The sequence below is a fragment of the Pleurodeles waltl genome, chromosome 3_1, assembly GCF_031143425.1.
Source record: "Pleurodeles waltl isolate 20211129_DDA chromosome 3_1, aPleWal1.hap1.20221129, whole genome shotgun sequence".
NCBI lineage: Eukaryota > Metazoa > Chordata > Amphibia > Caudata > Salamandridae > Pleurodeles > Pleurodeles waltl.
The window spans coordinates 359,469,967-359,496,224 of record NC_090440.1 but is presented as its reverse complement, the minus strand read 5'-3'; the positions used below and the strand labels follow the sequence as shown (position 1 = coordinate 359,496,224).

Here is a 26,258-nt window from a genome sequence, read left to right as displayed (position 1 = left end):
GAAAGTATGCCGGGACCCTGCAAACCAGGCCCCAGCACCAGTGTTCTTTCCCTCAACTGTACCTTTGTCTCTACAATTGGCACAACCCTGGCACTCAGGTAAGTCCCTTGTAACTGGTACCCCTGGTACCAAGGGCCCTGATGCCAGGGAAGGTCTCTAAGGGCTGCAGCATGTCTTATGCCACCCTAGGGACCCCTCACTCAGCACATGCACACTGCTTCACAGCTTGTGTGTGTTGGTGGGGAGAAAATGACTAAGTCGACATGGCACTCCCTTCAGAGTGCCATGCCAACCTCACACTGCCTGTGGCATAGGTAAGTCACCCCTCTAGCAGGCCTTACAGCCCTAAGGCAGGGTGCACTATACCATAGATGAGGGCATATGTACATGAGCACTATGCCCCTACAGTGTCTAAGCAAAAGTGCAGGGTAGCCATCAGATATGTATATGGTCTGGGAGTTTGTCAGACATGAACTCCACAGTTCCATAATGGCTACACTGAAAAATGGGAAGTTTGGTATCAAACTTCTCAGCACAATAAATGCACACTGATGCCAGTGTGCAATTTATTGTAACATACACCCAGAGGGCATCTTAGAGATGCCCCCTGAATACCTACCCGACTTCTAGTGTAGGCTGGCCTGTTCCTGCCAGCCTGCCACACACCAGACATGTTGCTGGCCACATGGGGAGAGTGCCTTTGTCACTCTGTGGCCAGGAACAAAGCCTGTACTGGGTGGAGGTGCTTCTCACCTCCCCCTGCAGGAACTGTTACAACGCCCCAGGGCATCCCAGCTAGTGGAGATGCCCGCCACTCCGGCCACTGTCCCCCTTTTGGCGGCAAGGCTGGAGGAGATAATGAGAAAAACAAGGAGGAGTCACCCACCAGTCAGGACAGCCCCTAAGGTGTCCTGAGCTGAGGTGAGCCCTGCCTTGAGAAATCCTCCATCTTGAGTTTGGAGGATTCCCCCAATAGGATTAGGGATGTGCCCTCCTCCCCACAGGGAGGAGGCTCAAAGACGGTGTAGCCACCCTCAATGACAGTAGCCATTGGCTACTGCCCTCCCAGACCTAAACACACCCCTAAATTCAGTATTTAGGGGCTCCCCAGATCCCAGGAAATCAGATCCCTGCAACCTGAAGAAAGAAGGACTTCTGACCTACAAGCCTGCAGAGAAGGAGGAAGACGACAACTGATTTGGCCCCAGCCCTACCGGCCTGTCTCCAACTTTGAAAACCTGCTCCAGCGATGCATCTGACAGGGACCAGGTACCTCTGAAGCCTCAGAGGACTGCCCTGGACTACAGGACTAAGAAACTCCAATGAACAGCGGCCCTGTTCAAAGCCAGCTACTTCTTTGCAACAAAGAAGCAACTTCCAAAGACTTCACGCTTCCCGCCAGAAGCGTGAGACTCTACACTCTGCACCCGACGCCCCTGGCTCGACCTGCAGAAAACCAACACCTCAGGGAGGACTCCCCGGTGACTTCGAGCCCGTGAGTAGCCAGAGACGACCCCCCTGGGCCCCCACAGTGACACCTGCAGAGAGAATCCAGAGGCTCCCCCTGACCACGACTGCCTGTAACAAGGGACCCGACGCCTGGAACCAACACTGCACCCGAAGCCCCCTGGACCTGAAGGAACCGAACTTCGATGCAGGAGTGACCCCCAGGTGACCCTCTGCCTAGCCCAGGTGGTGGCTGTCCCGAGAAGCCCCCCCTGTGCTTGCCTGCACCGCTATAGTGACCCCCGGGTCCCTCAATTGAAACCTATACAAAACCCGATGCCTGCTTTGCACACTGCACCCGGCCGCCCCTGTGCCGCTGAGGGTGTGTTTTGTGTGCCTACTTGTGTCTCCCCCAGTGCTCTACAAAACCCCCTTGGTCTGCCTCCGAGGACGCAGGTACTTACCTGCTGGCAGGCTGGAACCGGAGCACCCTTGTTTTCCATAGGCGCCTACGTGTTTTGGGCACATCTTTGACCTCTGCACCTGATCGGCCCTGAGCTGCTGGTGTGGTAACTTTTGGGTTGCCCTGAACACCCAACGGTGGGCTGCCTATGCCCCAGGACTGAGACTTGTAAGTGTTTTACTTACCTCCTAATCTAACCTTTACTTACCTCCCCCAGGAACTGTTGATTTTTGGCAGTGTCCACTTTGAAAATAGCTTATTGCCATTTTTACACAGACTGTATATAATATTCTTTTCATTCAAAGTTCCTAAAGTATCTAAGTGAAGTACCTTACATTTGAAGTATTAACTGTAAAGCTTGAACCTGTGGTTCTTAAAATAAACTAAGAAAATATATTTTTCAATATAAAAACCTATTGGCCTGGAGTAATTCTTTGAGTGTGTGTTCCTCATTTATTGCCTGTGTGTGTACAACAAATGCTTAACACCACCCTCTGATAAGCCTACTGCTCGACAACACTACCACAAAAATAGAGCATTAGAATGATCTACTTTTGCCACTATCTTACCTCTAAGGGGAACCCTTGGACTCTGTGCACACTATTTCTCACTTTGTAATAGTCTATACAGAGCCAACTTCCTACACCCTAGTACCGCCAGGGTTTTCAATTACCAACAAAGATAGGAAAGACCGCCACGGTGGAGGCATTGCCATAATTCACAAGAACAACATCAATGCAGAGATAAAAGACACTTTCAGCTACAACTCATTTGAACATCTCAACTCTTCCATAAGAATGAGTGACAACACCAATGTAACTTGCCACCTACTCTACCACCCTCCTGGCAACACCCTCCCTTTTGGGGGAACACCTAGCTGACCTTATAACACACTGCTCACTCTCATGCACCAATTTCATCATCCTAGGAGACCTCAACCTCCAATGGAATGATGAAAGTAAAACTCTAATCCAATCCTTAAATGACCTACATAGCAAAGACCTCGCCCAGCACTGCAAGGGTCTAACCCACAACAAAGGCGCTACACTGGATGCCATGATAGCTCAGAAAGAATCACTCATGATTGATGACATCCTCCCTGTAGACTGGTCAGATCATCACATTATTCTAGTTCATCTTAATAAAACTCCCCAACACCCAAACCAAAAAAGTCTCTCCAATGGAAAAGAAACATAAATCAAATTCCATTAGCAACCCTAAAAGTAAGAATCAGCTCACTTCTACCGCCCCCATCTGAAAACCTCTCAACAAACGAGCTCACCTCCCAGTACAACACAGCTATTTCCTCCATACTAGACCAACTAGCCCCTATGAAACTGAAAAGAGTGAGAAACACACCCTTTAGAGCCTGGTTTAATAAAGATCTTAACACAGAAAGACGACAACTGCGAGCAGCTGAAAGACTTTGGAGGTCTGACCCATCCACAGCACACCTCGAACAACTCAGAAGAGAACGCAGAAACTACAAAAAACACATAACGAATGAAAAAAACACATTCTTCCACAATGCCCTAGATACAGCCAAAAAACACCCAAAGGAGATTTTTAACATCATCAAACAACAAACTTCCAAACCTCCCCAAAACCTCCCTCTACCAACCAAAGACCACTGTGACAACTTTGCTAACTTATTCAATGACAAAATCACCAAGATTGAGCTCTCCCTAGAAACGTATACTCTACCCACTACTGAGATTACATCTCCTAGTAAAAACAATAATAACCACTGCTCACTTTCCTCAAACTCCCCGGCTCCTATCCCTCCAATAATAATTGATGGGTATCATCCTACCAACAAACAAACGTCAACTACCCGAAGCTGGGAGACCTTCAACCCACTGCTGGAGGCAGATATTTCAAACTACTGTCCACATCCAAAACATCCTCACACCTGGCAGACCCTCTCCCAACCTCCCTGGCTAAAAAACTCAACCAGACTCTTACCCACATCTGGACCAAGATCATCAACAGCTCCCTGCAAACCGGCATGATACCTGACTGCCTCAAGCTGGGTCAAGTCACACCAATGCTAAATAAACCGGGAGCAGATCTGAATAACCTCAACAACTACAGACCAGTCTCTAATCTACCCTTCCTTGCCAAAACTCTAGAGAGATGTGTTTGCTATCGGCTAATCCAACACATAGATAACAACAACCTTAACCCTCTCCAATATGGGTTCAGAAAAGGATGTAGCACAGAAACAGCTATTCTAAACATAGGAGACAACCTTCGCAACTCCCTTGACTCAGACCGATGCTGCCTGCTGATTATCCTAGACCTATCGGCGGCCTTTGACACAGTTGACCACAAGCTGCTACTGGACTCCCTCCAAAAAAGTATTGGCATGGAAGGAGCAGTCCTACACTGGTTCTCTTCCTTTCCACAGAACCAAAGGCAATAAGTACAAATAAATAACAGGACCTCTGCCACATCTATTATCAACAGAGGGGTCCCCCAAGGATCTGTCCTCGCACCCACACTCTTCAACAACTAAATGGACCCCCTCACCGCCATTCTCAACCGAGCTAACATCCCCTTCCACCTATACGCTGACGACACCCAACTTTACATGGAAATATCCTATATAGAGGACATACACTGACTGCCACCCTTAAAGAAGCTCAACTTTGGCTGTCCTACAACCACCTGAAACTCAACCAGGCTAAGACTGAAATACTTCTCAAATCAAAAACGAATCCGCTCACCCAGATGCAAGAATGGCTAAAATCCGTAGATGCTCTCAAATTCAATCTTATCCCAACAGACTCGGTCAAGTCACTTAGAATCATTCTGGACACCAACTTGACTATGCAGGACCACATAAAGAATAATGTCAATAATGCTTTCCACAGCCTGAAACTACTGAACAAAATCAAACCATTCATACCCCCAGATGACCTAAAACAGGCCACGCAAGCACTGGTGCTCTCCAGACTATATTAAGGGATCTTCATCCTCACCGGCATGGCTAAATCCCAGCTTGTTCTGATGAGATCCACGCCATGCAGTGGCCAGAATGGTGACAGGAATTAAAAAATATGATCAAATCTCCCCTGCCCTGAAAAGACTAAAATGGTTCCCAATCGAAGCCCGCTGCAACTTCAGAACTGCCTGTCTAACTCTCAAAGCCCTACACACTGGGAAACCAAAATACCTTGCCACTAAACTCATGAATGCAGGTCAGACAAGAACACTAAGAAGCTCAAACACCTTTCTCCTCATCCCGCCCAACAATCAGAAAGTAAAAACCTGGGCATGCTCCTTTACAAGTAACGCCCCCAAAATCTGGAACTCCTTACCAGTTCACATAAGATCAAACCCCTCCCTCCAGATCTTCAAGAAGCAACTAAAAGAATTCCTCCTCAATCAACCAACATCTCAGAAAAGAGTCATTGTTCACTCTAATTCTCATCCCCCCCAACCCCTGCCTACACTCCATCTTCTATGCCCATGTGAAACCTTCCTGTATAATTATGAATGTGTTCTTTTGATTGCCTCTACTGTCGCTAAGCGCTCTGACACCCTCAGGTCTTGCCAGCACTATAGAAAACTCTCTAAATAAAATAAAATTAATAAAAATAAATAAACTGTAAATTGTTACATTGTGCATTAATTTTAGGTTCATCTTTCACATATACCTTTCACAGTTGAAGCAAGGGCTATCTAGAAGACTGCATCATCCATAAAACTCTACGCACATCCACTCCCCTTACTGGTGGACAAACTCCAGCTTTCAGGTGGCTTCACACCATTGCGAAACACCAAAGCAACGCTCCTTGAACCCCCTTTCTTTCAAAGAGGAACGACCGATGGCGCAATCCTTCTCAGGGAATGCAACTAGAATCTGAACTTCACTAGCTCTAAATCTGCACACCACTACCTTGCTGACAACTTTTAAACCGAGCCCTTCTTTTCCAATAGGTTTTAGTGGGAACACTGTAATCATCTCTTGGCACAGACCTCTATACTACCCCAGTGGCTGTCAGTGCTGTATACTGCCCCAAACATTTTATGGCCATATATACCTTTTGTACACTCTGTATACTACCTCAACGTTTTTATATCCTGTAAATTTTTTTAATGTGATGATCTACCTTGTTGTATTTCCATCCTTGTAATTATAATTACTTACAGCTGTATTATCAATCTTAAACCATCCCTAACGTCCATGTAACAAAATATTTATTTATCCTGTAAATCGCCCTGGCACCTTTGGGTAATGTCTGCGTTATATAAATATGAATAAATAATACTGAAGAGTTTCTCAAGTAAGGCCGAGTTTAGGGTACAGAGAACGACCATTGCACCCCCTACACCATGCTTCTTCTAACGCATGTCAGCTGTCTGTTAACATTTGATACTATTTTCGCGTCATATTGTCTCTGTCTGGTGCTTTGATCTGTGTTATGTAATGTTGGACAAGTTTATATACTTTCTACGCCTGTTAAAATGAAATTCAGTAACATGAAACAGATTGAGAAGCTATCACGCAAAGAATGTAGTTTCTCTAAGCTTTTCTAAGTAATAATCTGATATGAAAATGAAAGTATGTAAGTTTAAAATGTTGGTTAATTATCGGTCTACAGTGAAGTATGAATGAGCATTTCTGCTGATGGATCTGGTTAGATTTTGATTTAATAGTTGCTTCCAAACAAAATAAAAAAGAAGCTTTCTTGCGCTGTTTAAATATGGACCTTTGGACGACATCCACAAAGAGATGTTGAAAGTTTCTGAGAGTGGTTAAAGGTCTTTACTTTTCTGCTAATATTTGTTTAAAAAAGTTATAGTAAAGCTTCCAAATTGAAGAGCAATAAATCAAGTGTGGCTGCAGAAGTAAACTAAGACACTTGAAAACTCTAAGAATAGGAGGCAGAAAATCCTAGCATATACAGCAATAAGCCGGTTTACACTAAATGTAGACTAAAGGCACCTAGTTCTGCCCAGAGACCTATTTTGCAGCAAGCAATTTGTAATTAATAATCTAACTTCATGATTTCTGGAGTGTATAAGGGGCCTGGTGGTAGTGGGTGGAGAAAGAGATTAGATTAAGCCGAGGTGTGTGTGTGTGTGTTTATCTGCTTGTAAATGTTTCAGGCTTTCTAATGCCAATTCCATCACACTCAGTGGAGGATGGTGAACTTTCTGAAAAGTAGATAACACCAGCCTTATATGGCGCCCTGACCCTCCATGTACGCTTTTTCTTAACTTATCTTTACTTCTGTCTTGAGGTGGTTTTAGCTCGTGTTCCAGAGCACGTCTTCAAGAAAAGATGCATACAAAATTTACAAAACAGCCATTCAGTGTTGGAAATGTCGTTTAGCATGTTTACGAGAGGTGATCATTTAATTGGATAGCATTTGTTAGAGACACTCTTGCAAATACTGGCCAATTGAATCATTCTACAACAGTGGAGACGTATATTTATGTTCCCCTCCATCAGTTCTTATCGCCATTAATTGAGGGTCAGACTTGTGCAGCTCACCTGGTTGAGCCTGGCACCAGTGCTTTCCACCCCTCACCCGAGGTGGGTCTTGCTCCCCTCATAGCCCATCTGTTGTGTCTGTACATTTTACTATTGTTTCCCTTTCAGTTGTTCTGCCACATGCATTTCTTGATTTAGAGTACCGTTGAATGTACTACATCTCGAGTGCGCTACTATTCTCTGTTACCTTCAGGCACTGCCCGTTCTTTAGGGCGGAGGGGTCACCCACCCCCCACCTTTTGTCCCTCATGAAGATTGTCTGTCAGGCTGAGCAAAGGTTCAGCCTGACAGACACTCTTCATGTTCAGGTCAAGCAGCCAGGAGCAGACATGCACGATTTGCGCAGACTCCTGGGTGCCTGAGCTGAACTTCGCTGGGCTGAAGAAGTCACAGCTCCTATGGACGTGACCTCTTTGGCTCAGCAAAGGTGCCTCGAGGCCCTCCCCTGGGAGACGAGGAAAGCGTCACCCATTGACATCGACCTGGGTGCTTCAGGTTTAAGCCCTCAAGCGCCTAGGGCGAGTGCCAATCAGTGACACTTCGTCACAGAGTGGGGTGGGGTCAGCAGTCTCACTGACCCCATCCCACTCTGTGACGAGGCTGGGACTGCAGCCTTCCCTCTTTGGCTGACTTAAGGTCAGCCAGTGGGGGAAGGCAGCAGTCCCAACCCTCCTGGGAACTCCGAGGCTGAAGGGGTGTGTGTGTGTGATATCTTTTTTAATGAATGTTTTGTGTGTGCATGTATGTTTGAATGTTGATGAGTGTTGTTAATGGATGGGCATGCATGCTTGCGTGTGTGTGTGTGAAAGTGTGAGTGTGCTTCCCGCCCGCTCCCCTCCCTCCTAAAACTGCTGGCCACTACTGGTTACCTTGCCATTGGACCGTTCTGAATTCCATTTCTCAACCTGCAGTTGGATTTTAGCATTTGAGGAGCGGATACATTTTGTGTAACTGTGTCAGTGCTGAATAAAAAAGAATACAGTCGACAAGAGAGGATTTTGGAAGGTGGGACTTGTATGGGTCAGCCTTTAGGAATCTGGCCAGTACTTATGACTGAATCGGATGGTGGCAAGTCCCTCTACTGGTGATTCTCACGCTGCCTTACTTGAGAAATTCTTCATTATTTATTAATTTTTAAGTAGTGCAGACTTTACCCAAGGTGCTAGTATTGATCAGTACATAGGGGACTCAATATTATTGAAATGTTACTCAATAAAGGTGCTCAAAAACTTGTTGAGTTGCACTAATTCCTCATTGGAGGAAACAATGCAGATTCTCCTAGCTCGTTGGTGAAGGAAAGTCCTGATTTTATTAACTTCTTAGCTGTTGCCCCCCCCATGCTAAGCCCTTTTTTCACTATTTGGGGCAGTTTGCACATAGGCCTTCATAACTTTTAGTCCACGCCAAATTTGGGTTGTTTTTTCCAACATCCGTGAGATTCTAAAGGTAGTCAGAGTTTGGGGATTCCCCTGGAGGAGGCCAATAAATTAGCCAAAATGCAGCTAAAATTTCATTTGTTTCGGAAAAAAGGGCAGCTGAAGAAAGCATGTGGTTTTTCCCTGAAAATGGCATCAACAAAGGGTTTGTGGTGCTAAAATCAACATCTTCCCAGCTTTCAGGAACAGGCAGACTTGAATTAGAAAACCAAATTTTTCAACACAATTTTGGCATTTTTTTGGGACATACCCCATTTTTACTACTTTTTGTGCTTTCAGCCTCTTTCCAGTTAGTGACAGAAATGGGTGTGAAACCAATGCTGGATCCCAGACAGCTAAACATTTCTGAAAAGTAGAAAATAAATCTTAATTCAGCAAGGGGTCTTTTGTGTAGATCTTCAAGGTTTTCCTACAGAAAGTAACAGCTAAAATAAAAATATTTTGAAATTGATGTGACAAAAAGAGCCATTTCTGGTCACGTTTTCTTCTATAACTTTTTCCAGCTATGGCAGATTTTTGAAAGCAATATACCTTTGTCTGCTGGACTCTTCTGGTTGCGGGGATAAATAGGGCTTGTAGGTTCATCAAGAACCCTAGGCACCCAGAGCCAATAAATGAGCTGCACCTTGAAATCGGTTTTCATTGTATACCGGGCATACAGCAGTTCATTTGGTGAAATATAAAGACTGAAAAATAGGTATCAAGGAAATCTTTGTATTTCCAAAATGGGCACAAGATAAGGTGTTGAGAAGCAGTGGTTATTTGCACATCTCTGAATTCCGGGGAATGGTTTAAGCAAGAAAATGCTACCTTCTAAAAGTGGCATTTACAAACTGACAATTTAAAAAGCAACTTTACCAAAAGATGTATTTTTAAATTGTGAGCTCAGAGACCCCAAAATCGAAATCTCCATCTGCTCTCCAAGAGAAACTGCACTTAAAAGATATTTGAAGGCAGTCTCCATGCTCACCTATGAGAGAGAGAAAGACCTTGCAACATTGAAAACCGAATTCAACAGTATTTCCCACCTTTAACATACACTGCACCCTGCCCATGTGGCTACCTAGAGCCTACCTTAGGGGTGCCTTACATGTATAAAAAGGGCAGGTTTGGGCCTGGCAAGTGGGTACATTTGCCAGGTTGAATTGGCAGGTCAAAACTGAACACACAGACACTGCATTGGCAGGTCTGAACCATGTTTACAGGGCTACTCATGTGGGTGGCACAACCAGTGCTGCATACCCACTAGTAGCATTTGATGTACAGGCCCTGGGCCCCTCTAGTGCTCTTTACTAGGGGCTTACTAATAAATCAAATATGGCAATCATGGAAATGCCAATTACACAAACAATTTACACAGGGAGCACTTGCACTTTAGCACTGGTCAGCTGTGGTAAACTGCCCTGAGTAACAAAAACAGCAAACAAAGTCCAGCACACAGTCAAAACATGGGAGGCAGGGGCAAAAAAACCAGGGGCGACCACACCAAGGATGCCAGGTCTAACACGTGTCCCCCAGCTGAAAGTGGGGAGAACTATCCAACCTCAAGGAAGTTCTCTTCACTAAGGCAGAAGAATATGGACAGACCATCAGCATTGGTGTGTTTTGTTCCAGGGCAGTGTTCCCGGCATAAAGCCCGTTCCCTTTAGGGAGATAGACCACCTCAACAGTTTTGCTGTGTGTGCAAGTGTGACTACATAGCTTTAGTACAATAAACAGCTTTAACTGGTCTTGCACAGATTCTAGACATCTTTGTCATTATTCACTTCTACATTATCATCAGTCAACAATGCAGCCAAAAGTGAAGAAGGATAAACAATTGTGAAGCACAAGAGAGCTCGAAATTGGGCATCCCGAGCCTCTATGTCTTGGCCTGTGGTGTAATGCAGTGGCATTCTGTACCATGTCTGTCAAAACAACTTGGAAACATTATAACATTTAGGACCCACAGTCCTATAGATTAATGCCTGCATTTAAGCAAGTTTTAGCACTAAGGATCTCATGTCTCAAAATCCCAGGGTTTGTTACTGCAAAAGTGCTTACTATTATGTACAAACCCCTTTTTATGAGTTTTGACTGGTAAAAGTCCTTTAGCGATTGTTTCTGAATTTCAAACAGACGGTTCATGGAAGGGGCTTCCTCCCTCCCCTTTCCTAAACTAATTTATTGATAGTTTGTGACTGCAATTGCTGTAGCAGACCATTGATGGAATGACCCACAAGTTGAGGTGGTAACTAATGTCTCTTAAGACCCTTTTCCCTTAGATAACCATGTTGGCAGACTCATGGGAGAGAAGTTTTCCAAAAACTGTTTTTTTTCTTTTAATTAGCACTTGTTCCTTTAAGGAACATAGGCTGCTTTGAAAAAAATTAAATGTTTTCCATTTAGGAATGCAGTCATAGAAATAATGGTGTGCAGCCCCTTCGAGACCACCATGTGGAGGCCATGCATACAGGAACAACACATGCCTTAACAACGCGGTCGGAACAATGACCGCGTCCTTTCCACACATACCTTTACTACACATGCTTTACAACAAATTTCATTGTAAAAGCATACTTAGTAAAGGCATATGCAGAAACGGCGTGAGTGGTTCAGTCATACAACCCCCCCCTCCCCCGAGGCCCAAAACCTTCCCCCAAAAAAATACTACCTCAACACCCCACCCAATCCATCCTCCCTTCTTAAAAACCTTCCCTCCCCTAAAAAGTAAATTACCCTGCCCCCCCACCATAAATCCTAAAAAATACCCTAACCCTCACCCCTAAAACATAAACTACCCAGTCCCCCCACCCACTCTAAGCCCTTAAAACTAAACTTTCCCATCCCCTTACCCTGGCCCTAAAAAACTAAATAGTCCAACCCCTCCACCCACCCTAAGCCCTTAATCCACCCCAACCCCCCAAAATTACCCCCAAGCCTGCCCCAGCCCCACTTACCTCGCCATGTCCTCTTCTGAGTTCCTTGCCTTATCATGCATATGCGTAGTTTGGCACATGTGTGGTTAAGGCAGAGAAAAAGGCATGCGTTGTTCCTGCAAGCATTGTTCTGCTTGCGTAGGAAACGTCTGTATTGATGACAGCGTGCTGTTTAGGACATTTTCCACCATGTCTGTGATTAGAGCCGATCACAGAGGGTCGCAAGTTGGCACCTGCCTAATAAATATTAATTAGGTAGGTCGTTCTGCAGTCCACTACAATTCAGTATTCTGTGAACTTACCAAACAGTACATATGTTGGTTTGCAAAACACTGTTCCATTTGCAAAATGTATGTGTGAGAAATTGCGTGGTTAGTTGACTAGGGTGTGACCCCTGGTCAAAAAAACAGCCACAAGCCCTATCAAGGTGAACCACAAAAAAGTCACTAACTTAACTTGGGCCTAACCCTGGATAGTTTGGCACAAAAAGCAGCCAGGCGTAACTTAGAGGCAATGTGTAAAGTATTTATGCAGCAATAAATGAAACAGTAATAAAATGAAAAGACAACACAAGAAAAATCCCATGTCTACTTAGGAAAATTGAGTACATTTTATTAAGCTATTTGACACCAAAATGACAAAATCCAATCCGTAAAACCAGAGTTATGAATTTTGAAGATTTTTAGAAAAAATAGTGTCTAAAAGATCAAAGGAGGGAGTGTTGTCACTGGTGAACTGCTGGGAAAAGTCACAGTGAAAGATTCTATGTTCAAACATAATCACTTTTTTGAAAGTCGGAAATCTCCCGCTGAATGAGACAGGAGGCTGTAGCGGTGAGAGTTCTGATTTGCCGGATACCACTCTGGTGAAGGACCACTGAAACAGGATTTGCTGCTGCAGAGAAGAAGGTAGTGACGCCGACTGGCGATTCACCTTGGGTGGATAGATGAGCAGATTGGTCCCTGTCTTTCCTCAGCTCTCACAGCAGTTTTTAGCTAAACTTGTTCTAAGTCACAAGCTTTGGATTTTGGCTATGTTGATACCTTTAGAACCAGTACCAAGGGTCCTGGACTGGGGGGCAGCACATGGGAGTTAGGTCTTGCTCAGGCTGGGTCAAAGTGCAGGTTAAGGATGTTGGGAGCCTGTTATGTTCCTCTGGTTCTGGACAGCAGGCCAGCAAACTATCCCTTGGAGTCACTTTGGTAGTCTTGGGTTCAGGTGAAGAAGTAGGACTCAAGGAGGGCAGGTCTCTGAGGGTTCAAGGCAGGCTCCAGTCAGCAAAGCAGTCCCTCCAGGTGCAGCAAAGCAATCTTGTGCAGAACACAGCAGGCCACAGCAGCAGGCAGCCCTCTGAGACTCCTTCCGCAGGTCCAGAAAGTGAACTGAAGAGTGGGTCTGGCCATCAGCCAAATAGTAAATAATTTCTATGATTTAGCCAGCAGCCAGGCAAATAGCAGAGAAAATTCACGATTTAGCTGACAGCCAAGTAAATAGCCGTTAGCTAGTCAAAAACGCATCAACTCCACAGGCAAAAATGACTTCCAGTGTCATAAAATGGTCACATGTAGAGGACAAACAATCAATGTATGCCCTTCGAAAGCTATGCAAATCTTGGACCTCTGACTTATAAACAAACTTATTGTCTTAAATGCTGAACTATGTGGCTCCTCTACCTCCCAATTGGACTGGTCTAACACAATAAAAATTGGAGAAGACCAAACCTTGTATTGAAGAGTTTTTATCTGAATTAGTGATACTTTACTTTCTGCCACTCCAAACCTTTGGACACCCTTTAAAGATGTGCCTAAAACCATGTGCACCCCCTTCATGCTTATGGTGACAGTCACCTTACAATTTGTAGCATTCAGATTAAGACTGTTGTCTCTCATGATAGATTTCAGAGTACTTGGTTGCTTGTCACAGGTTATCAACTCCTGAGAGGTAGGAAAAGTTTTTTTGTTGAATTATCTGTCTCTCTAGTCTGTGATTGGAAGCATTATTTTTTAGCACTGGTGCAAGCTGATTGAATGCACTCTGTAAGTGATGAGATAGTAGCTTCAATTTATCTTTTCAGTCCTCTGCCTTGATATGTAATTTGGCAAAGATTATCTGTGACCATTGTTAGGTCTTCATTGGATTGTTGTGAGGCCTTCTTAGGCCCACGTTGCTTCTCCATTTATAGCTTAATTTTATATTTTACATTTTACACGTTTTTAGCTGTCAACACATTTTAGCAATTACATTTTATACACTTTATGCGTGGACTATATCATTCCGAGAATGCATTGTACATGCTGTATGTTTTTAGTTGGCCTTTCTCAACATGTATTCTCTACACTCTGTTTAAGGGTAGAAACAGAGAACAAGATTTCCTAGTGCTTGTGTTGCCAGCTTGGAGACAGCTTCTAACATCTGGACACATCATTGCATCCCAGCTGTTCCTCTAACACAGTAGAGCTTTGATCAAATAAATGATGCAGTGACCCAGAGGGGTGAGAGGAGTGCACCAGCCACTGTTGTTCTGGAATGAATGCTGTGTTCGACATGCAGCCCTGCGGATGCGAATCTTTCAACTGGCAGAGATTGGGTGCTAACTTCACTTTAGACAGACACCCTGGTCCAGCTTTCCAGATATTGGGTCTCAGGCTATTCTATTATATCGGGCACCAACAGACCGGGTATGCCTGCTATGCTCTCAGATTGGAGATAGAGCTAGGTAGGACATATTGGTCTAAGATCATCATGATTGGACTGTTTATTCTTCTCACCATGTTAGTAACACTGGTTATAATGATTTGTTTCATCTGCCTAATTATCTCAGCTCATTTTATCTATGCAAAAATACAATTATTTCAATAAATGTATGAAAACCGTTATTCGTACATTTCTTGTGTTTACCCTTTGCATGCATGAGTAAACAATAAAATGGAGTAAGATCTGCTTCCACGACTTCCTTGGGAGTCAGAGTGTCATGTTCAAGATTGATGTAATCATCTTTTATCCTGGAAAGGTTGGATGTTTGGGTGAGGCACTGTGAGCTAGGTAGGAATTGGATTGCAGTTAGTGGTGGTGTAGATGGATTGAGTCTCCTGGTCCCGAGGTTCTACCGCTCTAATACACACCCTACCTTTAAGTGGGAACCGTATAACAGGATTAGGTTTGCAGGTGGACAAGGGGCCAAGCATCTCCAAAATGAGGTTGGGGGAGTCCAGAAGCAGTTGTATGAAAACAGAAGATTAGAGTTTTGAGTTTTAGTGGAATACAGTATTCTGCATCAGGAGAAATATTACTATTTTTTAACAGAACTCTTTCATTTGAGAAGTGAATTCAAATGTAGTGTGACCAGGATAACCGTTGGATGCCTATGAAGAGGAGTCCAGTAATAGGAAACTAGATCATGGCATTGTCCTTGTGAGTGAGTTGAGACATTTCATTGCACTGGTAGTGAAATGCATAGTGGAACAGCCAGGGTGCCAGTGGCCCTAGCAAAGTAGGACATTTGCCCCTAGACGCCAACAATTGAACACCCAATTAGTCCATCTAGGTCTCCCCTCTTCTTTATTTGTTTTTACAATTTCCCCCCATATTTCATACCCTCTACTTAGAATCCTGTTTCTTCCTCTGCTTTCCTTTTCCCTCAGTGCTTACCTCCACTTCCTTCCTCAGCTGTGCTCATATTTATAATGGCAAAAGTGTTTTTTCTACATACCAGCAAGGTAGGAGGAAGGAGAGCTTAGTAAAATGCTCCTCTGTCCCGTAGGCTGGGTATGATGTTGATGTCTTTGGTGTGAAAATCCTCCACGCATGAGAGGCATACGGAGAAGCCAAAGTGGGTGCTCTCCCAAATAACCCTGTTAATTAGCTACAGTCCTGGAGGGGGAGACCTATGACAATCATATAGGTGCCTGCAGTGCTATTCATTCAATCATGTTTCCCTAGATAATGCGTTCACCCACTGCAACTACTTTCCATTTTCTTGAGGCCAGTGACTACAAAATATACAGCTCATCCATAAGATGAATGCAAGTCTTAGGTAGTGAGTTAGCCCCACGTCACTACTTGCTCCGACACCACGTTGCAGTTACCATAATATTTTCTAAGGGCGAAACCACCCCAACATTATGCCGTTCAGTCTCAGGGTCAAGCTGTTTTATTGGCTCCTCCACGCTAAACTCCATGATCTTCCCGCCATTTCCCAAAAGACATCACATACAGACAGCAGCCACTCTGAGTCGACCGACCAGTTTTTCCTGGTTCATATGTAGGCAGTGCAAAGAAATATTTCCCTAAGTTACACCAGGTGTGACTGCTGCTCCTACTCCCCTATATTTCCTACTGAGTTTTTTTTGTATTTTTATTTATTAATAGTGAGAGAGCGTTACTGGTCTCGGAGACACGCAAGGAAGTTCGTATGGCTTGCACCATTCACTCCTGTGCCCTGCCGCTTGTTTCTATCTACTAAAATGGCAGCTGTCAGCAAGACTAATCATTATAGGTGAAAGAAACACATCACTTGTCAGGACTACAGGGCCACGTACAGACTTCTCAATTGTGGAAATATATCCAGCGTGCGGTGAAACTCTAGAGTTTAAGCTCTGCCCACCTTAAAGCCATATGCCCCTTTCTTTACCTGTTGTATAAAAGTGAGTAAATATATATATATATGCCCAATTTATACATGTCTACTTTTGCTTGAATTCCTGATGTCCCCTTGTTGCCACAATCATGCAGTTTAATAGCAACGTTAATGGGACATATGAGCAGTGGTGCTGTTATCATTCACTGTGGAAGAATAACAGTTTAACTTTGCAGCAACACAATTTCGAATTATCATCTCCTAACTAGGAGCAGTGGCCGTCACAATATTTTACCAGCTATATTTCTGGGCATGTGTACATATTAGTGACCTGGGTTTAGAGGGTTTGGGCAACTGCCGAGGAAGCGAAGAAGCCTGATGTGCATCCTTCAACTCTTCCAATTTGTTGTTAGGTTGTTCATGCATTTGCTAACGAGATCAGTGTGTAATCTATTGCTCTTAAATGTGCCTAATCATAAACCATTTTGGTGGGACAATATACATGCTGAAAGGAACTGTGTGTAACCTGTTTATCATAGTCTTGAACTTGGAATAGAATGGCACAGTCTCGTAAAGCACTCTGGGAGACAGTGTGGAAAAAGTGGGAGCAGGGGAGATGGAGGGGGTCAAGATGAACGGAATGAGGAATATGTATTATTGATGCTATTGTTTTATCGAAGGAAGTGTTGATGGGCCAATAGCAAATGTGAGGAGAAGTGCCAATGTTTAAGTCGTTTTTATAGGCGAGTATCATAGTGAATTGCACAGCTACATTTCCTTAATATACCAACACATTGCAGAAATAAAAGGCCTCTAGTTCCCCACTTTGAGAGCATGTCTTAAGAAGTTCTGAATTGCTCGCTTTACAAATACGGACCACCTTTCTCACTACCTAATTTGGGAGCGGCAAACGGTTTTATTTTGTTTCCTGGGTCTGTTTTCTGTCCCAATCCGACTCTGTGAATTACTTGGATTGTTTTTTTCATTTTGTAGGGGTAGTTATTTGCGAGCCTCCCAACAATAAGTTGAACACCTTCTATGGAACACTATTTTGGAAGGACAACAAATACTCTGTAAATAATGAGAACATTCTGCTCAGAGGCTGCGTTCTAAGAAACACAGATTGGTGCTTCGGAGTGGTGATTTTTGCAGGTAACTCTTTCTCCACTTTAAAGTGCTTAACACGCAAAACACTAAAGCCTATTTAATTGCGGGTTCAAGGGCTGTCATGAAGAAGTGTTTTTAATGCTTTATCCTATGTGTATTGTTATTTTGTATTATTATTATTACTATTTTACAAAACGAAATAAATGAAGTGCAGAAGATCAATACAAAATAAATTTATGACACCAAAGGGGTATTAACACATTTTAAATAGCTAATGACAAATAGGCAATGTGAAAGCCAACAGATCCTTTGTCGCTTTATGATTTTGTATGCCTCGCAATAAAAATTGAGTGGTTGATTGGTACTGAGCAGCGGACATCAATAAAAAAAATACTTACGTTTCGCACTGACACAGTGCTTAATAATTCCTGTTTATGGGAAGAAAACCATTAGTGGGACTACTTTTTCCATTCAAGCTGCAAAACTATGGAATTTCTTACTTGGAAAGATAAGAGCCACTGAGAGTCCAGAAGGATGGTAAAGACCAATGTGATCCAGCAGAGCATCAGCATGATTTCATCCTCTGCTACAGATACCCTCCAGGACACTCTAAGATCAAAGAAAAGTTAAGTCATCAGAAACCCTTTACAGACAACCCTTAATATCATGAAGAACCACATCTCCCTAGAATCCTACCACCCAGGCTTCTGTCTCAAACAAATATATGACAGAATCATCAATGCAAACCACAGGGATTGTCTACTTTATCATAAGCACCCTCATATAGCAACAAGGCTGCTGGATTTGGGGCGGCAGCACCTCTGTGTTGTAGGCAACTGAGTCACTTGGCTTCCGGCTCACAAGCAGTACCTCACCAAAACCCAATCGATAAAAGTGGTTTGTGGCAGACTTTCATGGAACTTTGAAAACCCCTCAGGGAAAATCGTGGAGAAACAAGCCATACCCTTTTCTTTACACACACAGACATGAAAAGAGATGTAGGGCAGTTTTCAATACATTTATTAAAAAGACTGCAATCTATGATAAAATGAATGGGTTGCAATGATTAGGATAATGACGAGTAACAATATCACGATTGTGAAAATTAGAGATGTGAATAGAAACAACCCCAACACATTGTCATGACATAAACATACAATTCCTCCCTAAAAGCCTCATCTCTAGCTCATAAGTGAGAGCATGGTAATGTAAGCCAAATCTGTCCATACAGTGTCCATGAGAAGCAGCCCTCACTGCCATTACCTTAGTTCAAGGTCAGGCCACCAGTCTCCAGATTAGGATCTGTAGAGACACAAAGGCTGAGGTCTGCCGAAAACGGCATACAGCATGGATGGAAAGTCTGGCTGGAACCCCCTCTAACGCCCTTTGTCCCACAAGATGTTTATATATGGGACATGTTTATGTTCAGGCACAGAAGCCTGACGTGTATATGTACCTAAACGCTGGACTGTTTACACAGTCTTGGGGCTGGCAATATAAAATATCATTCTGTATGCCTCGCATTCTGATCTTGTAATGGCAAGGAAAGAACATGATGCAAAGTATGTCATCCATAGCACTGGTAATGATGCTTTTGCAAAATAGCAGTTGGTAATGGAATTAAAACAATGCCAGTAGAGAATAAATAATTAAAATGAATAAAATTGAATACAGAAATACAGAGCATGAATACTTGATAAAAGGGCAGAAGCTGCAAGCCTGGGCTAAGCTATCAATGGGTCCAAGCGACTAACTAAAATCGACCCATGATACTCTTCCCTTTTGCCAGATCAAGGGTGTCAAGTCCAAGCCCTAACAGTAAAAATGCTCTAATAAAAGCGTAAAGACTCTAAAAGCATAGCTAAAATCATTCATAAGAGACAATGTCCAAGTCAAAAAGCCAGGTAGGTCAATAGACAGGCCGAATTAAAAGGCAATTTGGTGTCACATTTTACTGTTTAGAAAAAGCCAATGGCCGAGTTCTAACAATAATCAAACTCTTGCAAAAAATCTCTGATGTCAAGGGAGATTGACATCAGGACTTCAGCAGATGGCAGGTTGATCAAGGTATTGGCAGAAGGATCCACAGAGCAGAAGTGTACAGAAGCCTCCGGTGCAGATTGAACTGCATAGGTAGCACTGTCCATTGTGCCAGATGTCGTTGTAGCCAGCAAATCCACAAACAGTGACTCATAGGATGATTCATGAATCAACCGCAGTCTCAAGGTGCATGTCCATGAATGAACCCTCATCGAGAACATTAACAGATCCTCATCCATAGGAGGTGCAGGCTGCACGGCAAGACATACCATAGGTGCAGATTCTAACAGGCACCAGATGCAATGGAAGACTGGCTGGACACAAGCCAACACCATTCTGAATGTCAAAGACCAATCTAGCTCCAGCTCCCCAAGCAAGGAAGATCCGAAATACTGCATCATGTGTTTGTAACACGGATGGACTGAAAGGAGCTCCATCACTCCATTATGCCAATAGACAGCAGCCACAGCATATCAAAAATAGCAGAATTCCGTTAATGAATGCCAAAGTTATAGGGAATCCATCAAAGACACTGGAAAAGAGTGAGTGTATGGCTGCAGGTATTACCCCAAACACAGTCTGGAAGATGCTAATAGATCCAGAACCGACAGCCTTAAAAAGTGTGCAATCCCCACAGTATTCGATGTGTTAAATATTCTGCTGACCAATTCTTCAAAATAGTTTGGGAAGTTGGTATTTAGCAGGGATTGTATCTCAGCTGATGATCTCGCGTAACCCAGATAATTCCATCAGAAACTGGAAAAGCAGAAATGGTCACAAGGCACAGGTCTCTTTGCACTTTGTGGGAAGATGAACAAGGTTTACAACACCTCAGCTACTAGTTCTACAGCACAGCATTCTGGGAGCTAATGTCCTTTTATTTGCAAGAAGAAACAAGCCAAATATCCAATCCACAAAAGTAAGTAAAGTAATGAAATGGTGGTCCACACACAGAGCCATGTTCAGACCAGATAAGTGCGTTTCAACCAGCGAAGAAAATCACCTACAATATTAAGTGAAATGTGAGAGGAATCATTAGAAAAGTTGTCAGTTGACAAAATTACCAGAAGCAGTCTGTGTGAAGACAGAAACCTCAACAGGTGAAAAAGAACTGGTAGACACCTCCAAAGAAGATTCATAATAAACAACTCTATTGCTTTGGGTATCAGTAGAAAATTGTAGACCTACGTCTGAGGTAATTCTTATATTTGCAGCGGTAACAGGAATCAACAAAAGCTCACTCTCCACCTTCCCTAGCCAGAGGGAAACAATATTGGTGCTTTTCAACACTGGCAGTGGTATTTCCTGTGGAATAGAGAGAGAAGTTAGGAAACTACCCTGTAGTCTTTGTGGTCTACTCTGTAGGATGGGCTACATGATGCAATTTAACTTGATTAATTGAAACAAATCTTTTGTCTTAACAACCAACGAGCAGTGGCAAAATGATGGCCCTGGTGCATTGAACACCAAGGGCTGGCATTGGTGCACAGTATGATTGGCTGAATTCCTTCTTTTCTTCTCTTGGACTAGATCTCCAACTTTCAGAATCCAGTTAGAAGGCACTGGTTGCTCCTTTACTCCTCAGTTGTATGAATGTTTGAGTTGCTATTTAGAATGCTCATCCTGGAAGTCTTGTAACTGCTGTAAGTCAGCAAAATGTTTATTTATGTCAAAAGGTGTATCTGCCACCACTGCGCCAGTACTGTCAAGATCTGGAACATACATTTGAATGCTGAAAAGGACCTCCTAGGGGATACAGCCTTGCAAAGATAGTCTAGGCAGAATATTTAATGCTCTCTGGACTCCATACAAGTTTTGTGTCCAACTATGACTTAAACCTAATACTCTAGCTGGTAAAGACTGCTTTAACTCTTGGTACTTTTTCTCCCCTATCAAGTTCCACTCTGCCACCACCCTGCCCCGCCCCAAATGATATGGTGAGGAATAATGCACAGCTACACACAACATCACCATAGTATCCTTGTAAGCTTTAGAGGCCAAAGCAGGGTCCTGGTCCAAATGGAATACAGCTACTGCATATGTCCTGATAAACACTTGCAAATCTTAAATAACAGTGCTGACATTAGCCGATTGCTGTGGCCACACGCATAGGAACCTGAACTAAGAATCTACAGTAAGTAGAATATTTTTTAACGCACCATCTGAATTTAGGGGACCACAGTGGTCTTGATATATGCATTAAAGTGGTTCATTTGAAACCAGGAGGGGTATCTGCACTGGGTGTGCAGTGGTGGAGCTTTTAATTGGTTCGCAAATGTCAACACTAAGGAATACATTGTTTTGACTGTTTGTACAGATCCTGGCACCAATAGCCTTTCTCTAGTGATGAAATTGTGGCCACCACACCAGCATGGGCAGATGCTACACCCTCATAAGCAGCTGTAATTAATTATAGCCTGCCGTCTTTCTTGGGTATCACTCGATCACCCACCCCAGGGATAATAGCAAAAGAAATGTTTTGGGCACTTACGTGGTAGGACTATTTTGCTGGATACTTTTTAGGTAATGGGGTGCATTTGTGTGAAGCGTTGATGGTAGCCATGATATCTGCGTCCCCTCTCACATGAGAATGAGTAATTGCAGCTACTGTTGCAGTCTTAACTGCAGATTTGGCTCCTTCATCAGCCAGTGAATTCCCAACAACATATATTCTAACATGTTGACTCTGTGCATGAATTACATAAGCTGTTGCAAACTGTCCTTGAGCTGGGCCACCTTTCTCCAATGCAATTTATCCTTTAAAGTGTTCCCCTTTGAGTCTCTGATTCTACTCACGAACCAGTAATGTACATTTTCATTAAAAGACTGGGCACAATAGTATGAAAAGACATACTCTACATCAGTAACCATCAGGGAATTGGCCCTTTGTCCCCATTTAGGATGTAAAGCTTTCACTTGTGGGATGAAAGTCTTTGAGGCTGGGATGGGAGTAATGATTTCCCTTGGCAAAGTGGTCTTTCATTTATGACAGCATCTGAACTGCAGTCATATTTTTCCAGTGGCTGCAAGACACATTTCAGCATTAAAATATATATATGATTTATATACAATGGGTATTGTGTCACTTTCAATAAATTTGACATATGTAAAACCAAGGGAACCCAGAATTATACAGATGACCAAATTTGCTTTGTTTACACATGTGTAGATGTTTGGATAAAAGCATGTCATTTTGTAGTGATATGAGATTCTGTGTATGTTCTGATGCCCAATGTGTCCTGGAAAAGTCAGGACAAATTAAATTACAAAAGGGTTTATGCATTGTGCATAATCTGGTGTAGGAAGCTGGCCTGGCGTGTGGTGGGTACCCACCTTATACCAGGTATCCCCTCTTAGTGAAGTTTAGGGAGTGTCAAGAAGCCAGGCTCTCTAGAGGTAGCTGTGGATGAGCATCCATATCTAGGAGACATGCGAAGCTCATGCACTACCACTGTAGTCACAGCACTTACTCACATGAAGGAAACCACACACTGTTACAAAAATAAAGGTACTTTATTTTAGTGACACCATACCAAAATTACTAAAAATGTACTACTTCCTTAGGAGGTAAGTAAACACATTAAATATGTGCACTAGTAATCAGAAATAGGCATAGAAAAGGTTAGAAAAAAGAGCAAATGTAGATAATTAATAGTGATCTGAGGGGGAGCCCAAAACATAGACTAAAGAAATAAAATGCGAACACAGGACCCTGACATAGGTAAGTGGAATGTGTACAGGGGAGCTGGTGGTACTCGAAACCCACAGAGGAAAGTACCGCAATACCCCCCAGCGACCAGGAAAGCAGGAGTAAATCACTGGAATTTCCCCAAATGACACAAAAGGAAGAAGGAGAAGAAAAGAAGACACCCAGACAAGACTCCAGGAAACTAGCACTCGATTCCTGGAGGAGAAGACCTGTGGAGAGAGGGGACCAAGCCCAAAAGTGTCAGTGGAGTCCAGGAGGAGTAGGAGCTACTACTGACCCAGCTGTACTTGCAGGAGTTGGTCGATAATGAGGTAGAACAGGTCAGCACTGTAGCCCTGAAGCCAGAGAAGAGTTCCTGATGGATGCAGAAGTTGTCCCACTGCATATGGGTATCAGTGCAGGAATTCCACCAACAAACCTTGACAAAGGCAAACTCTTGGTCAGTGGGAAAGAGGTGCTGCCACGGATCAGCAAGGCCCAGGAGGACTCAACCAAGGAGGGGGAGTCACAGGTGACCCTCAGCGTCTCAAAGTCCAAAGGAGCAGAGGAAGCCCCCACAGGAGTCCCACAGGATGGGGACACAGAAGTCACAGAAGGAGCCCATGCAGCACTACAGAAAGGGATCCCTCGCCGCAGGAGAACCATGCAGAGGGGTGTGCATCACAGGAAGAAGTGCTGGGGACTGGAGCTACACATCGCCTGAAGACTCCTTGGAGCAGATGCAAACAAGCCTTGGCAGCTGCAAGAGACACGGTGCATGTGGGGTACTGTCCTGCATGGTAAGGCAAGGGCTTACCTCCACCAAAGTTGAACAGCTGGTAGAAAGGACCAAGAGGGCTACTCCGGACTTCCATCTGTGATGCAGGATTCATGCAGCTCAGGATGAGAGGAGATCCACGCAGCCAGTCGTGGTTGCAGCAGGTACCTGCGGATGCAACGGGTGACTCCCTCACTCCAAGGGAGATTCCTTCTTTCTTCCAGTGCAGTCTGAAGACACATCACTCTCAGTCGATGCACAGTCGGTGGAAATGTTGCAATTGCTGGAAGGAGCCCTGGAAACAATGTTGCAGTAGAGTTCTTCTTCTTGGAGGCAGCTTGTCAGGTCCTGGAGTTTCCAGTCGCAGTTCCGGAGGCCAGAAGCTGAAGTGGAGGTTGCAGAGGAGTCCTGCTGGACTCTTGCAAGCCAAATCTGAGGACCCACCTAAAAGGGAGACCCTAAATAGCCCTGAAAGGGGGATTGGACATCTAGCCAGGTAAGCATCTATCAGGAGGGGGATCTGACGTCACATGCCTGGCCTGGCCACTCAGATGCTTCCAGAGTTCCCTGCCTACCTTGGACACAAGATGGCAGAACCCAGGGACCATCTGGGAGAGCTCTGAGCACCACCCCTGGGGTGGTGATGGACAGGGGAGTGATCACTCCCCTTTCCATTGTCCACTTTCAAGCCAGAGCAGGGACTGGTGGTTCATGAACTGATGTGGGCTGATTTATTCACAGAGCGCACCAAATGTGCCCTTCAAAGCATACCAGTGGTTTTGGGAGGCTACCCCTCCCATGCCAGTCACACCTATTTCCAAAGGGAGAGGGTGTTACCTCCCTCTCCCATAGGAAATCCTTTAATCTGCCTTCCTGTGTTTGATTAGATCAAGCAGCAAGAGGGCAGAAACCTGCCTGAGGGGTGACAGCAGCTTGGGCTTCCTGGAGAACCCAGGAATACTTGCAACAGTATTGGAGTATGATTCAGACATGTTTGATACCAAACATGCCCATGTTTGGAGTTACCATTATGTAGCTGGACATAGGTAGTGACCTATGTCCATTACACGTGTAAAAGGGCGTCCCCATACTCACAAAGTCCAGGAAAATGGATCTGCAGTTTGTAGGGGCACCTCTGCTAGTGCAGGGGTGCCCTCACACACAGGTACCTGCATCCTGCCCTCTGGGCTGAGAGGGCCTACCATAGGGGTGACTTATAGTGACCTGGAGCAGCGACCTGTAGTGAAAACGGGTGCATGCACACATTTCACGCAGACTGCAATGGCAGGCCTTCAGAACCCTTTGTATGGGCTCCCTGCGGGTGGCAGAATAACTGCTGCAGCCCATAGGGATCCCCTGGTACCCCAATGCCCTGAGCACCTAGGTACCATGTGCTAGGGACTTTCATGGGGGGAACAGTATGCCAATATTGGGAAGGAAAAGGTACGGTTACTAAGTTAGAAGGGAGAGAGCATAACCACTGGGGTCCTGGTTAGCAGGATCCCAATGGCCACAGTCAAACACACTGACAACAGGCAGAAAATGGGGTTAACTATGCCAATAAAGAGGACACTTTCCGACACCTGGTATGTATGATCTGTTTAAGTGAAAGAATCCTAGCAAGGTTTTTGATTTTTAATGGTGTTTTGTGGTTGTAATAAAGCACATTTCTATAGGAAATGTGGAGCTAGGCTCTTTCTGCCTTTTGATAATTTGTATCCTAAAAATAGGACACTCAGAAAAGCAATTTATGTTTTCTTGAAATTGAATTTATAGCCATGTTCAGCAAATCCCAAAACAAAGAATTCTACTTTAGCTACGTGTGTGTTTAAGTCATCATCCATGATATATATATTATCAACATAGGACAATGCTTCTGGATCAGTATCATGCAATATTGATGTTACTTAGGCAGCAGACATTACATGACTGTTCTTATACACTTGAGGGAGCCGACAAAAATGGTGTTGGAAGCTGTGCGCTGAGACAGCAGTCAAATCCCTGCTTTGAGACACTATATTTTGGTAGAAAAGCCAGTTGGAAATATCCAGGGTTGTTTTGTATTTTTTTACAAATAACATTTTAATGATTACCATACTGTGTAAGTTTTGAATTGTAAATGTGTGTTTATGACTGTTTAAATGTCTATACTTTAATACTATGTGGTATGAGTGATCTGGTTTAGCTACTAGCAATAAAGAGTTATCAATGGGCGATACACCAGGTTCAATTACTTCCTGGTACTCGAGTTGTGAGAGAATTGCCCTCACTGAAGCTTATGCTTCATGCTATGTCAAAGT

General features: G+C 43.9%; 1 protein-coding gene across 1 annotated transcript in view; it reads left to right on the top strand.

The window, feature by feature from the left end:
• Positions 1 to 26,258, top strand: part of ATP8B4 (ATPase phospholipid transporting 8B4 (putative)) — a 2,552,767-nt gene that overhangs the window by 852,281 nt on the left and 1,674,228 nt on the right. Inside the window, exon 9 of the mRNA XM_069222521.1 lies at positions 17,339 to 17,497. Within this exon, the coding sequence (XP_069078622.1) occupies positions 17,339 to 17,497 (159 nt within the window). The remainder of the gene's footprint in view (positions 1 to 17,338; positions 17,498 to 26,258) is intronic.